The sequence below is a fragment of the Grammomys surdaster genome, unplaced genomic scaffold (genome assembly GCF_004785775.1).
Source record: "Grammomys surdaster isolate TR1022 unplaced genomic scaffold, NIH_TR_1.0 958, whole genome shotgun sequence".
NCBI classification, from domain to species: Eukaryota; Metazoa; Chordata; class Mammalia; order Rodentia; family Muridae; genus Grammomys; species Grammomys surdaster.
The window spans coordinates 5790391-5805701 of NW_021605377.1; the positions used below are offsets into that span (position 1 = coordinate 5790391).

General features: G+C 45.3%; 1 protein-coding gene across 1 annotated transcript in view; it reads right to left on the minus strand.

Annotated features, from left to right (window-relative positions):
* The window catches only part of Plxnc1 (plexin C1), a 130679-nt gene that overhangs the window by 104986 nt on the left and 10382 nt on the right, over positions 1 to 15311 (minus strand). Inside the window, exons 3-4 of the mRNA XM_028783039.1 lie at positions 12986 to 13120; positions 8903 to 9003 (exon numbers count right to left, since the gene is read on the minus strand). Of these exons, the coding sequence (XP_028638872.1) occupies positions 8903 to 9003; positions 12986 to 13120 (236 nt within the window). The remainder of the gene's footprint in view (positions 1 to 8902; positions 9004 to 12985; positions 13121 to 15311) is intronic.

Here is a 15311-nt window from a genome sequence, read left to right on the forward strand (position 1 = left end):
CCATTATTCTGCTGCCTGATGTAAGCACAAAGGTGAGAGATAGAAGTTCAGAACCAGCAGAGTCTGGAGATGCTGCACTGTTAGGTTTGAAAGGGCAGAAGGAGCCCCTAACGAGGACTGCCAGGTGTCCTGAGAAGCTGGAAAGGGGAATGAAATGGCGGTGTTTCTACAAAATCAAGGAGAGGCTCTGTCCACCTCTATTGCAGTCCAGTGAAACCCCACTTCAGAATCCTCACCTCCAGAGCTTCGGAAGACATTTCATGCTCTCTGAAGCCACCAAGGATTCCTAGCAGACCACATCTGTCTTCTACTCTAAAAAGTGGGCTGATAGTCATTCTGATCCCAGACTGCTTAGGGTGCCCGGAAGGATGTGCGGGCACAGGGTGGAGTCTCACAGAGTTCTGTGTTCACGGCAGACTCAGACAGCTCGCTCTGCTGGCTTTTGCTAGCAGGATGCTGCAGGGCAGCATCTGTATGTAACAGAGATCATTCATTGGGGCTTCAGAAGAACATGGCCACAAGTACTGTGCCCCATGGACTGTCACCATGCACCCTGGTGGGCTGGGTTCCTATAGGGCTAACAATTAGACCAGAGTTCTTGAAGAAATGCCTCTTAGGTAGAGGAGAGGCCCCCAAGAGAGGAGAGCAAGCTGGGCACTAGAAAGTGCTCCCAGTCCGCTGTTTACAAATCTTCCCTTGTCTCTCATGCCCAGGTCCTTTCTACTTCCTTTTAGCGGTCAGACAGGAGCTGGACCATGTGGTGCTTGCTGCTAGTTTGAGCTGAGAAATAAAGTTTAGGAATCCCACATGAAGCACAGCTCAACTGGCTGAAGATTTCAAAATGGCTTCTAGGGGTTGCCTGAAGGTCTTTCAACTGTCTCCATGGGGGGAAAACACACAGAAGAATATAGGAGGAAGTTAAATTTATACAAATAATCAAGAGGGCATCCAGATACCCTGTAATTAGCATGTTGGGGGCTCTGTCTCTACCCTGTGCATGGGGATTGTTAAGGAACTAGCGTGAATGATTCTTCCTTCATGGCCCATTTACTGAGAAGGACCCAGTCCAGGTTCCATTGTTATGACTGGGCCCAAGAAATAGCCACCACCGAGCAGATGACCCAGGAGGAGATACAAGATAAACTCACTCTACAAATTACAGGAGGAGTTAAGTATAGTTGATGCCCGACTTGATACAATTCATCCTCTACACTACCATCACGATAATCTTTGCAAGACACAAATCTTTCAAAGATACAGTCCTTTGCTTAAAGCTCTTTAATGAACTCCCAGCACATACTAATTAAATGCAAACTCAGAGCCTTCACTTCCTGATCCCACCCAGTACCTTTATCCCGTCCTTCCTCCTTCCTAGTCAGTGTCCTAGAGACAATAAACTCAACCTGCCATCCTTAAACAGACCTCCACTGTGCTGCTTCTTCAGCTTGAAGCATCTGTCACACCCTCTGCCCTCAGAGTAAAATCTACACCAGGCTTTCAGGCCCAGTTTCAGACTACCTTCTCTCTGAAGCTGAGGGTGACCCTGGCCCCTCGTTGACTTCCACTACAGCACTTCCTAGGAGCAAGATCTTGCCTGCAATTTCATGGATATTATCTGATTTAATCCTCTTAGCAGCCCCGGAGGTGGGTACCACCATCAACCCTGCTTTGGCATAGAAAAGAAACAGATTACTCAAATGATGGCCCAGATCCTGGGCCCATAGGAATCATCCTTGGGAACTTGATTTCTTCCCACTCTGCTGTGCCATTCAGTGTGTCAGTATGGCAGTCAATGCTGTTTACTGCTCACCCCAAGTAGATGTCCCCTCCTACACCCTACTCAGCGAAGGACACATCTGTCTGTCTTGTCTCCCACACCAGATGTCTGTACATGATCCCTTCTATTGCTAATAAAAGAGTTAGAACACATGCCTGTCTGCCATCTCTTAGAAGTCCTCCCGCACCTCACCTGGGTGCCCTCCTTAGTCTCTGGTGTCTAGGCCACAGGGAGTATCTAGCTTCTTTGGGTGTCAGCTCTTTTCTTTGTGTGATGTTGGGTCAAGGGAGAAAGACTACATCTTCGATAGTGGCCACCTTGATCCTCTATTTTTCATTTTATGGCCCTATTTTTAGTGTGCCATGCTCAAGGGGAAATGCAATTAATTACCAGGTCCCGTCAGTGTTTGCTTCCAAATAGCTCTCCAATGTACCTGCTTCCACCCACTACCATGCTAACCCAGCCCCGGTTTCTACAACCACCTGCTGTCAGGTCTGCCAGCTCCTAGCGATGATGACCCAAGTCTATCTTGTTCCGGATCATATGCCCGGCTGCTCATTCTCCCAGTGGGAACTGGACAGCGACTTCATCTGCCCCGTTGACCGTGTCCTTCTATCCCTGCCCCCAAACATGCCACACACTCATCCACACCTACATTCAGGAACTTAACCGTATTCTTTGCCAACCTGTTCCCTCAGCTGGTTTTCCTTCCTGATACATGCCTATGCTTCAGATTTGCCTGAGTTATCTCTTCCCCCTCAACCCCATGAAACTTTCCCTAACCTTTTACATTCGAGTTAGATGCTTTATCTGCGTCTCCATGAAACCCTATGTCTTCCATGTCTATCTTTATAGCCCCCTATTTTATTCATCTCCTTGATTCTAGAGAGACTTGATGCACATTCCCAAGTCCCCAAGCCTTCCTCTACCAGAATGATTCATCTATATTGCTGTTTGCCATGCCATGTTATAACACATCTGACTGGACCGAATAAGATAGTCTATTTCCTTACCCTAAATGTTGAGCTTGGCTATGGCACTTGCTTTAGCAGTGGAATATCAGTAAGCATGTTGGGAGCAGAGGTTTTGAGTGTCTCATGTTGGCGTCTTACTCATCTGCTCTCTGACTTAAGAGTAGGTACACAATGAGAGACATGTGAGAGACCTGAGGTTTGCTTACAGCATGACACAAACCTTCCTCCTCCACACAGCTGACAAGCAGATCCCTGAGTGAGAAAAATAAATGTGGAGGAATACCTGTTCATTAGGCTACTATGAATCAGGCAGCAGCACTCATTAGGTGGAATTATTGAAACAGAAACTCAAAATCTACCGACCCCTAGCCATCATTAGACTATAGACACCATTCAGACGGGAACTGTGCCTCTGGATGGGATGTCAGGTTTAGACTCGTGGGTGCCTCATACATGTTGATGATCAGATGGATGGCGGAATGAATGATCACTGGCACAGACCCGTCTGCCCTCCTAGCTTGCATGCTAATCCTTTACAGCCAAGAGGGACATCTGGGTTTTCTGCACTGCACCTAGCCATCTCACCTCCCACATGGGGCTCTTGGTAGGGTTTCAACAAATGTTTGTTGAAATTAAGAGGAATTGGATTTTGTGGGCTGGCTTGGGAATCCACCCTGGATTTGTGACATTGTATCTGTGGGAAATGCAACCCGTGGGAGCCAAACAAACTTGCAAATGAACTTTTGGAACCTTGTCGGGCTCAGGCTCATCGGCTGGGGATTGCCAGGTTTGTGGAAATCCACAACTGAACACGTGTGCTAGGCTTCCCAATATGGGAGAAGCTGAGAAACTGTTTCCAACCCCAATATATTCAGCCTGTAAAAAAAAAAAAAAAAAAAAGCCCTTTCCACCCACCCACATACAAATGCAGCACAGGTTGAACCTGAGGTTCTCACAATAAAATACTAGACTTTGTAGACCTCAGTGTTTACTTAGTTGGTTTTTTTTTATCTGCTTATTATACTGGGTGACTATTCTTAACAGCAAATAAAAAAGAAATAAATATTTTCTTGGCACCCCCCCCACCATACCCAAATCCACTTTCAAGACACGTACGTAAGAAGGTTCAACCTTCTCAAGACAGAGAAGAAATTATTTTTCTAAATAAATCTGTGACATTTAAAGTAAACACAGTGGGATGCTCCACCACCACACCAAAACCATCCCCTTTAGAATTCCTAATTCTGAATGGTGCCGAGGGCTTAACATGACTCACAGATCTGAAGCTTAGTGTCTTTTTATCTTAGGCCAGAACAGAGCCAACTGGGAGCCAAGTGAGGGGGCGTGGCTACCTAGGACCGTCAACCATGACCCCGTCATGTTTGCTGATCTATAAAGCCACTGGTATTGCCTGCCCGTCACTCAGCTTACCTTACTCAATAGGTTTTTGGAATACACTGTATATGACGTAGAGAATACAGTCACGGTGATGGACCAGAAAGGAAACAAAAGAGTAACGCAACAGTGGGTAGGGGTTGCTTATCTGATATTGGGTAGTTAAGTGAACATTGACATATGTTCTAGGACTAAACAGTGGATAAAGAGCCAATGAAGAGAAGCGTGTGCTAAAATGGAGGACTTTAAAATTCAGGGTAAAGGCCCTGGGCGGGAATATTCTTGAATCAGAAAGACAATCAGTAAGACCAAGGAGAGAGACAGTTTTGAGAGAGGTTGGGGCTGCAAATCACAGGACGCCTTATCTGCAGCAGGAGATCAGGCTGATTTGAGAGAGGAGAAACTGGGGACAGTGACTCTAGAGAGGACACTGTCTGGCGGGGATTGTTAAAAGGATCATTCCTACTGGAAAGTGTTCAGCAAGGGTGAGGGAAGCAAGATAACGAACAGGGGACACTGGAAAGAGACTTTACAGCTAGCTGTTAAGAATGGCATGACGGTTGTCACCCAGTTCTCTAGCAGCCCCTTTCTCCTGGCTCACTGTTCTCCCCAGGGGACACAGCTTCCCCATGTCCTTGTAAAGCAATGGTTCCCACCTTGTGGGTCACAACCTCTTTGGGGGTTGAGAAATCCATTCACAAGGGTTACCTGAGACCATCAGGAAACCACAGAGATTTATATGAGTCATAACCATAGCAAATCCTATAGCAAAGTTACAGTTACAAAATCACCAACAAAAATAGTTTTATGGTGGGGAGAGCACCCCAGAATAAAGAACTGTAGTATAGGGTGTCAGCATTGGGAAGGTTGAGGACCACTGCTCTAAAGGGCTGGCTGCTTCCTTTAACTTACCAGAGGTGGCCCAGCTGGGCCTGACGGCCTCCCAGCATGGTTCTTCTCTTTCTGATCATCTCCCAGAGTTGAAGTTTGTGTTCACAATAGATACCATCCTTGACTCCTTAAGCAATACTCACTCACCTTACTAGTTAAGTTTTATGTCTTGACTAATTTGTCCCTTAGTCTTCAACATTGGACCCATCCTGGTTCTTGATGGCTTCAACTGACACCCAGAGGTCCCTGGTTTTTGCTCAGTAATCTTGCTTTCCACCCTCACCTCCATGACATAACAGTCCCGCAGACCTGGCCATTTCCGGTAACTCCACAGCTGTATCACCTCAGCCTGAACCCCGCACAGTCCAGCCAGCACTCTTTCCCCAGTTTCCCAAAGGAAAGGTCTAGTGCATGATGGATCTTATCCTCTCTTATGTCTCCCGCCCACAGTCTACCTCCCTCCGCTGCACACCATAGTCCTTCATTACATACATCAGTGTCTACAGCAACGATCATCCCATAGCCCCCACTCTGGTATCCTAGTCTCCAAACTCTAGCTAAACCTAAGTTTATCTACCCTGTTCTCCAATGACGGGGCTAGAGCTAGACTACACGAGCAAACCTAAACCGCGCTTTCTGTTTCAAAGGTAAGATCGCTGGCCTCAGCTGCGCCCTAATATTGCCAGACAACCAGACTCTCTTTTCTCTCTTTTCTTTACCTGAGCTCCTGTATGCTTCCCATTCCCCTTTCTCAGATTTCCAGGGTTTCCTCTCTCCAGGCTCACCCAAACACCTTGTTCCTACTGGTCTAAGGGTTTCTCTTCCTGCACAAAACATCATGACCAAGAAGCAAGTTGGGGAGGAAAGGGTTTATTCAGCTTACACTTCCACATTGCTGTTCATCACCAAAGTTACTCAGGACTGAAACTCAGCAGGTCAGGAAGCAGGAGCTGATGCAGAGGCCATGGAGAGATGTTACTTACTGGCTTGCTTCCCCTGGCTTGCTCAGCTTGCTTTCCTATAGAATGCAAGACTGCCAGCCCAGGGATGGCACCACCCACAATGGGCCCACCCACCCTTGATCACTAATTGTGAAAATGCCTTATAGCTGGATCTTATAGAGACATTTCCTCAAGGGAGGCTTCTTTTCCTGTGATAACTCCAGCTTGTGTCAAGTTGACACAAAACCAGCCAGTACAGTCACAGAGGAAGTTCTGAGCAATATAAACAGACCCTGAGGTCTGTTGTATCCCTACCAGCTCTGGGGTCCAGACTGTGCTGCTGCCTTCCCACCTTGGTCTGAGGCTACCCTTCCCACTGATGTGATAGGTCATATTTTCTGTCACCTGCTGAAAGACAACACACACACCACAATTCATATTCTCTCTCTCTCTCTCCTCTCTCTCCCTCCCTCTCTCCCTCTCTCTCCCCTTCTTATTGAGAAATTTCCCAACAACACAGGAAAACACTGGTATGTGGAGTGTGGTTGTGCGCATGCGCACGCCCATTCGCTCTTGCTTACAGGAGGGTGTGGTCCCTTAGAGCTCATCAATTTGGCTGACCTATCTGACCAATGGACTTCCGGTGATGCTCCTGTTTCTTCCTCCCCAGCGCTAGGATTACAGATATATGCTAGCACAGCTGACATTTTATGCTGGTCCTGGAGATCCAAACTCAGAGCCTCATGCTTTTGAGCCGGCAGGTTACAGAAACACCGAGCCATCATCTCTCCAGCCCCAGATGCCATAACTGTATGTATCTTAAAACAAAACAAAAAATCTGCTAAATTTAGATTGGTAAGCTGGTGTGGCACATGCTCTTACCTGTCATCCATGACGAGCCGAGTTTGGTCCCTGAGATCCATATAGTAGAAGAAGGGACCAACTCCCTTGAGCGGTCCTATGACCTCCACGCACGCTATGGAACACGTACTTACAACCCAATTCCAATTAAAACGTAACAAAAATAAATAAATTGTAGAACCCTAAACTCTCTGGACTCTACGTTTTGCCCCAGAATCTGCTCCGTGTCTTGTCGACCATTCTTAGTGACACCCCCAAGGACTTGCCCCTGCTCTCTGCTCACTGTCCTCTGCAGCTGCAGCACCCTTCTAAACACGGCCTCTGTCACAGTCATCGATCGATCAATCCCCCTGTCCTAAGCCCAAGGAATCAGTTTTCCTTTGACCTCCTTGGCAGGAGCTGGCACAGTATACTGCTCTATGCCCCCCCTCCCCGCTTTCCCTTGCCTGGCAACACACTCCTCCCTTAAGTGCTTTCTCTCCCCTTTCTGATCCTTCCTCGTCTCCCCTTTTCCGTTTCTCTCTGACTCTAAACATCACAGTACTTGAGGGCTCCAGTACTTGAGTGCTCAGCTCTCCAACACCTTCTCTGTTCAGTCAGCACCCCTTCATCCCCCTGCTCTGATACTAAGGCTTCTGACAGAACAATCAAAATACAACCAACTCCAAAATTCTCTTACCAACTTGGGCATCTCCCACCAACTCCTGACTGAAGTTCCTTGAACATGCAGTCACACCACTTTACATATGGCTATTTAAACACCACCACTGTCACCACCACCCATGAATGAACTCCTGCCCAGAGCTCTCCAAAGAACACACAGAGACACGACATAAATGGAATGGATCTTTAAAAAAAAAAAAAGGCTACAGCAACCATATAATACTGGCTGTGATCAGTTAATTTCTTAAAGTCTACTCTTGGGCATGCGACAAGAAGAAAAGGCTCCTACCCAATTACAATTATTCATGAGAATTTTCCTGGCCCTGTTTCTTTTGTCTGCCAGGGATTCTGAGGGAAAGAGCCCTGCAAGGGGGTGCAGAGAGGAGGGCAGCCACTCTTCTTGCAGCAGCGAGGATTGTGACTTCCTCCAGGAACAACTCTTAATCCATTCCATCTCCATATTTTTAGTTTGTTTCCTCAGCCTCTCCCTCACTTCATAATCACCCTCTCCATTCACGCTCCCTGCCCCCCACCTCAGGAGCTCTCTAATTCACTTCTCTCTCAACCTTCATTCCCCCAACTGTCCCTTCCCTCTGCCCTCCACCTCTCCCCACCTGCTCTGCTGTTTTTTTCTTTATGTTTATTTTAAATCTGTGTTCACCTTTAAAAAACAGAAAGCACCAATTTGACAGCCACTGCTATGTGGCTTGTTTTTTTCCCCCTCTCATTCCTGCCTGAGCTGCAGTGAAGGCTCTTTCCTCCTTGCTTCTATAGCGAGAGCTGGAGTACTGGGTTACCATGGCAACAGTGAATCCAACCAGGCTGGTCCCAGCGACGCTAAGAACTGCCACGGAGAGGAAGCCGCTACAAGTCGCCCTTGAGCCTAGATGGGTCGCCTACATCGTAATTCAAGACCAAGCTGGGCCGATTCTGCCTGGAGACTGAGATTGTACATCAGGCCCAGGGCTATAGGATGTGCAAGAAGACAATGCCATCAATAACACGGCTTCCACCGAGCGAGCAGAATACACGACATGATGAGGATTCATTTGAAAAATTTCAAACGTTGCTATTCTTTTTATCGTCTCCAAGGGCGAACCTTTCGCCTCTCTCTGAAGTCTTGGCGAACTTGGTAGGAAATAAAGAGCAAACCCACCTGCATTAGCCTCTCCCGTCTCATGTCACGTCCCTACCCCATCTTGCTCCCAGACCCGGTGGCCCTGTGTGGCCTGGGTCAAATGACTTGACGATACTGACATGGCAAGAACCATCTTTAAGAATGAATTATGGTTACACCGTGCATTTCAGTCCTGGAGAGTCAGCCTCGCCACAGCGTGGGAATGGATCATTAAAGTAGGGCAACAAGTGTTGGGCTGGTGAGAAAAGATTCAGGAAAATACCTTTGGAGTGGGAGGCACCAGCCACAGTGGGGGTCTGCCGCTGCTAAGCACTCGAAACAGGATTTACGTTTACTGCAGTTTGCAACCAGAATTCTTCTCACCTGAAAAGGGGGAGGAGGACATCAGCTCAGATGGAATCACAAACTACGGGGGTGGGGGTGGGGGCTGGGGGGGGCGGGATACAACGCAAAGAGTATGTTTGTCAACTTGAGCCCTGAATGTCTCCACAGTGGGATCCAGTAGCAGGTCGAGGCTATGAGGCAGGGTGAGGAGCTTCTGAAAGTACAGAAGGCTATCCCTATTCACCCCAGTGATGCCTGAACCCGCAAGTTCAACCAAGAACAGATCAAAAACATTTGAAAAACAAACAAACAAACAAACAAACAAAAAACACTGTGCCCTATACATGCACAGTGCATTTCAATCCTCTCATTCCTTAAACAATACAGTAGGGCAATTTATATCTGTTAACATTGTATAGCATTATAGGCAGGCATTCTATCAGGCAGCTAAAGATAATTTAATGTATATGGGAAGATGTGTACAGGTTATATGCAAATTTTTGAGGGCTTTGTGGAACCAGTCCCCAGAAAAATACCAAGAGACAACTGTATTCCCAGACTCCCCAGCAGCGGAGACTCTTCTCCGGGTCTGGGGGCGGGGCCTAGGAGTTCTACAAAGAGCCTTCTCAGGTGAGTCCTCCCGTAGTCAGGTTCTGATCTGTGGATAATTACTTCCATAGGGATCACGGAGCCAGGTCACCTCGTTTTCATACAGGGACAGTCAGTATAATCAGTGGTGCTATGGAAATGAGTATTTAAGTATAAGCGGTGGCTCTGCCCAGAATGATCAGCATGGGTCCCGCAAGGGATGCGGTAATGAAGTGGTATTAGGGTACCGCCATCACGTCAGCTCCTGGTTCGATGACTCATACCCGTTCCATTGGGGTTGCAAGTAAAAGAAGCCAGAGGAGACGGGGCTGAGGGTGTAGTTTAGTAGTCACGTCCTTGTCTAGCTAGCTCAAGGTGTTGGGTTCAATTCCCAGCACTACAAAGAATGGGGTCGCGAGGGAGTAAAATCATTTCTTATCTTGAGAGTGTTTCCCACTTTCCCGTTTGTCAGTCAATGGTGCTGAACAGATTCTGGAAGTGAGCAGAGGCAGAGATAAGTTTGGAGTGCCCGAGTGCTGCCTGGCACATTTTCTGAAGGCAAAAATCACATAGCAGGTAAAAACAAAACAAACAAAAAAAACCCCACTTGTAGAACTCATTATCCTGGGAAGCAGTGCATGCTGGGAAGTATAAGTAGAGAAGTGGAGAATTCTAGGAGTTTGTGGTGAAAACAGAGAGCATCTGAGGAGGCTCCTTCAAACCTAGGTTGACTTTCCGCAGGATCACTGTGCCCTCTTGTTTTGGACCTCTGTGCTGCCGACACAGACGCAGCCGGAATTAACGAGAATGTGGATATTTATTTCCTTATAACTCACAAAACATCTTTCTAATTCTGAGGGATTTTATTAAGTGTCACGTAATCTCTCTAACCTTGTTTCCTCGCCTGTAAAACCGGCACTAGTACAACCGACTTCACGGGGTTATTACAAGCGTAATCTCAGAAGCATACTAAATAATTTGTGGCAATAAGCACTAGCTATTGCTGTTACAGGAGAAAATGGATCCATGGTCCAGCAAACGTGAACAGTAAGTTTCCTTAGCACAGACTTGTGTGAGCCTTCAAATCTGTCCAGCACCATAATACTGTAGAGACATTAATAACAATGGACCCAAGGAGGTTCTCTTGCTGAGAAACTTCAGGAGAATACAAGTCTCTAGAACATTCTTAAGGAATGACCATTTAACATATTTAAGCACACACATAACTCTATGTCAAAGATAAGATACTAAAATTACTACATTAGACCTGCTTTCTAATTAATACAGTGTGGAACTATTTCTCATCAGTACATATATCTGCATATGATTATGTTTAATGGGCATATATTAATACCACTTTATAGATTTCCTATGGCTTTTAAAATTAATAATAACTTCCTAGACTCTAGGAAGGACATTCCCTGCATTTGGACTCTTGAGTGATCATATCTGCACAACTACAGTCAACTACTAGGTTTTTGTTTCAGTCTTTTTCTGGAGACAAGGTCTCACTATCTAGTCCAAGTTTTAATTTGTCATCCTCCTGCCTCTGCCTGCTAAGTACTAGGATTACAAGGGTGTCCCACCATGGTTGGCTAAGCAATAGAACCTCTTGCAATTATGCTAAAGTGAACAATATAGAGACCATAAGTTTTGACACCCTTCCCCCTTGAAAGCTGTCCCTGAGGTCTTCGGGCTGTAAGTCATTAGGGACTGAAAGTCTTTACTTTCTAGAAAGTGGAGATCTATTAACTACTGGTGCATTCACAGTGGTCCTCAGCCCACAGCACCGGGTTTCAGAGTTCTACAAGTATCTTTGTGCATAGTGATGGAAATTTATGAGCTCTTTGCAATATTTCAAAAAGCAAAATGGAAAAATATGCGCAGGCTAAGCCAGACTGCCAGTAGCTTTGCTTTGGTGGGGGCTGGAATTTTGTCAGCGTTGCGTGGTAGCACAGTCAGTCCTCTGGCTGGCAGTTTTGAGATGTCCCTGATAAATAAAGCCTGGGAGTGGGAATGGTTACTTAATAAACACAGTTTATTGAATAGACAAAAATCTTTCAAATAGGAATCCCAGGGAAGAGACATAATACAGAGTTTGAATGCACAAAGCAGGCCTGCACAGAAGGCTGTGTGCAGTGAAGAAGGCTATGGGAGGGTCAGATGTGACCATCTTAATGTGAGCTTTGGAGATATCCAACTTTTCATACTGCAAAGTGCAATGTGGCCTTTCTAAGAATACTTGATACGGTCACTCCTACCCTGTGACTCAAAAGGCAAGCACATGTAGGACAGTCATTGCTCTCCTCCTGAGAGTGGCTGAAAGAGGTGACAAATGAGGGGAGGGTAAGGGCCCCTGTGACATCATTATATAACTATCTAAGCCCTGATTGCCTTCTTTGTACTTAGTGTGTTCAAAGGATCATGGATCAAAATGATCAGGTCAGGATACAGCATGGGATCTAAAATCAGGGCAAAGTTTGAGTTCTATCCCCCTTAAAGATGATACATACAGTTATATTTTTATATATATATATATATATATATATATATATATATATATGTATACATATACATATATATACATATATATTATACATGTATATACAGACACATTATAGATATATACATCATATATATATACATATATATACACATACACACACATATATGTATATACATACACACACACACATATCTCCTGAAACTACTTAACTTTCCCAGTCTTTGACTGACTTCTCATATATAAGTGGAGTAATAATTTCATTAACATATTTCATTAGTATTCTTTATTACATACATGTGTCCATGCATACACAACTCATACAGAGAGACCCTACAAAGCACAATGACTCCCATCTTGTTAAGAACTCGGAAAAAAAAAAAGTTTCCTTTTCTTAAAGATAAAGAAAATGTTGAAAAGGTATTGCTTTCATTTCAGTAAGTAGAAACAAGAAAAATGAAAACATCCCGATAAATTAAGAATGTGCGGGGTGGGGGTGAGTGACATACATTCTCTGGTTCATGAATGTGTATGAGACAGTGGCCTGATATTAACCCCAAGTTCCAAAGCCAGTCCCATTGGGCATACTCATAAATGCATCTAAACGTTCAGTGCCCACACAATAAATGTGTAAATTCAGTTACTTGGCTGATTATGTATCCATTTGTGAGCACCCCCCCCAGAAAAACCTGGCACTGGAAATATAGCCAATAATAAAATTGTCTAAATGGGTAATACTTCTTGCTTAGTTACTGATGACAGTCACTATGGATTTTAATTCCACGCTCATGGCCCACCATAGGTCTTCTCAAAGCCCGAAGCAGTGTTTAAACCTGGCAGCTCAAAGTAAAAGCTTTGCCACTGTATAATGACATCAGTGAGATAATTCCTATTCATAAGTCAGGAGCAGTAAGCAGCATCTTCACCTACCTCTTTCCCAGCTGTTAGGTAGATGTAGACGTTCTTCACGGGATGAGGCACCAGCTTGTAGAACACGGGCGTTTCTTCTTTAATTTCATAGATAACCTCCGGACAATTTGAAGTCAAATTCTCACCAAGAACAACCTTTATTTTTTTTTCAAAAAAAAAAATTCTATTAAGTATTCTGAAGATCAGACTAGTAAAACCTGTAGCTTAATCCCAAGGGCATATCCTTTCTCAGTCATGTGACACCTGCAAGCACACCCCCAACTCTGAAAGACCCTCCATTGGAAATTCAGCCTATAATAAAACTCTATAAATAATATTTCTTTCTTCATATGTGTATGTGTAGCTGGTACACACACATACATATATGTATACATATACAAATATAAACATATATACACTGCATGGGGCAGTCAGTAGCCTCATCTATGCATACATACACACACACACACACACATATATGTGTGTGTGTGTGTGTGTGTGTGTGTGTGTGTGAATGTGTGTGTGTGTGTAACTGGGTGACAGAATATATTTCTTAATTATAACTCTATCTTTGACAAGGTTGACAATACCAAGTACAGTGTATCTTTTTAGGCAAGAGACAAAGTCACCAAAAAACTCACAGTCACACCAGTTCTGGGGCAGTATTCTTATATATGAAACTTTGTTTCCACGTTTTCTGACCAGATCTGACTCTATCAGAAACTGCAAGGTAACAGCTTCCTTAGGATCACGCCAAGAGTGACCTTGAAGCTAAAGGCAGTATCTGTTCAACATATATTTGCATGGGTTAGTCTGAGGCTCCTCCATGGTTCTCCGTAGCCATGCATTTTAAAGTAACCCTGACAAGTTCACGGGGATAGACAAGTGTGTGTGTTTACATATAAAATAGACGCAGGTGTGAATCAGTATTCTGAAGTTTGGCAATTAGACACCTGAGTGTCATTCATCTTTGGTCAACAAACATTTACTGATCGCCTGTATACTGTTTGGGGCTCAGAAAAAAAAATGGCAGAGAACACAATGTTTGGCTATGGGGCAGAGGTAGGGGAAACAGATCAGGGAAAGAAATCCTACCCTCATGAACTGTACATGCATGGGGTGGGGGTGGGTGGATGATAGCCTCATCTATAAACATGGACTAATAATTATACCATACAGCTGACTGTGACAAGATGCTAAAGTGGCAAGGGAGAATCCAGGCGCATAGTGGGTCTTTTAAAGACAGTGACACCTACAATAGTCATTAAGGTTCCTGATGAAACATGAGGGGTTTTGTTTGTTTGTTGTTTTAAATGTAAATTTATTCATTTTATATATACGGATGTTTTCTGCATAGATGTCTGGGCACCATAGGTGTGCCTTGCATGCCTTGGGCTCCCAGAGTCCAGTAGTGGGTATTAGATCCCTTGAGGCTAGAGTTACAGATGGTTGCCAGCCACCACATGGATGTTGGGAATTGAACCCTCATCCTCTGGAAGAGCAGCCGGTGCTCTTAACCACTGAACCATCTGGCCAGCCCAAAACATGTTTGGGTTTTGTAGCAGGATACTTATTCTGCTACATTGTATTCGGAGTGGAGCTTGGTGACTAGGTAGTAGAAGAGGAGGTGGAGCTGGGAGAAATAGAGGAAGGGGAGGAGAAGAAGGAGGCTAGCAGCCATGGAGAACCACGGATGGGTTGAAAGCTGTCCTGGGTAGCAACTTCTATCAAACGGTTAGATATTGGGTAACAACTCTAATTGTGTGGGCATCTTGTTGATTGAGCATTTCTAAATATATAAATCCTTTAGATAATCATTAAGCTTTAAGAGTCTCATTTCTAGCGGGTACTGCAAGGATGGCAAATATTGCCTGGGGTTCAGCCGAGCTTTGTGGACGCAGCGTGGTGGATTGGCAGAGCCATCCCCTACGCTGGCGTCTCGTGGGTGCCAGGGCCTATGCATCTAGCTAGCCGGAGCCCCGGTCAGAGTCGAGGAGCTGCAGGAACATGGTGGCTGCCCCAGCACAAGCCAGACCGGCCACCATTTTCTAAATATCACCCTACAGGTTTTTCTGTTTTGTTTTGTTTAAAGAGTCCCAGTCAGTATAGAGTCCTTGAAGTACAGGAGGCCAGTGTGGAAGGAGCAAAGAAAGGTGGAGAGAGGGGGTAGTGAAGTGAGCGATCATGGGGTGGGCACAGGTTCTGAGCCTGTGTGGATCCTGCTGTTGTCCACTGTGGAGGGAGAGAAGAAGCCACTGGGCCTTGGACAGATGAGTGCCAAGACCAAGAGGTGGGGTCCATGTGTGCAGGTCAGATGATCAACTACTGTCGTCTTGAGGTAGGGACC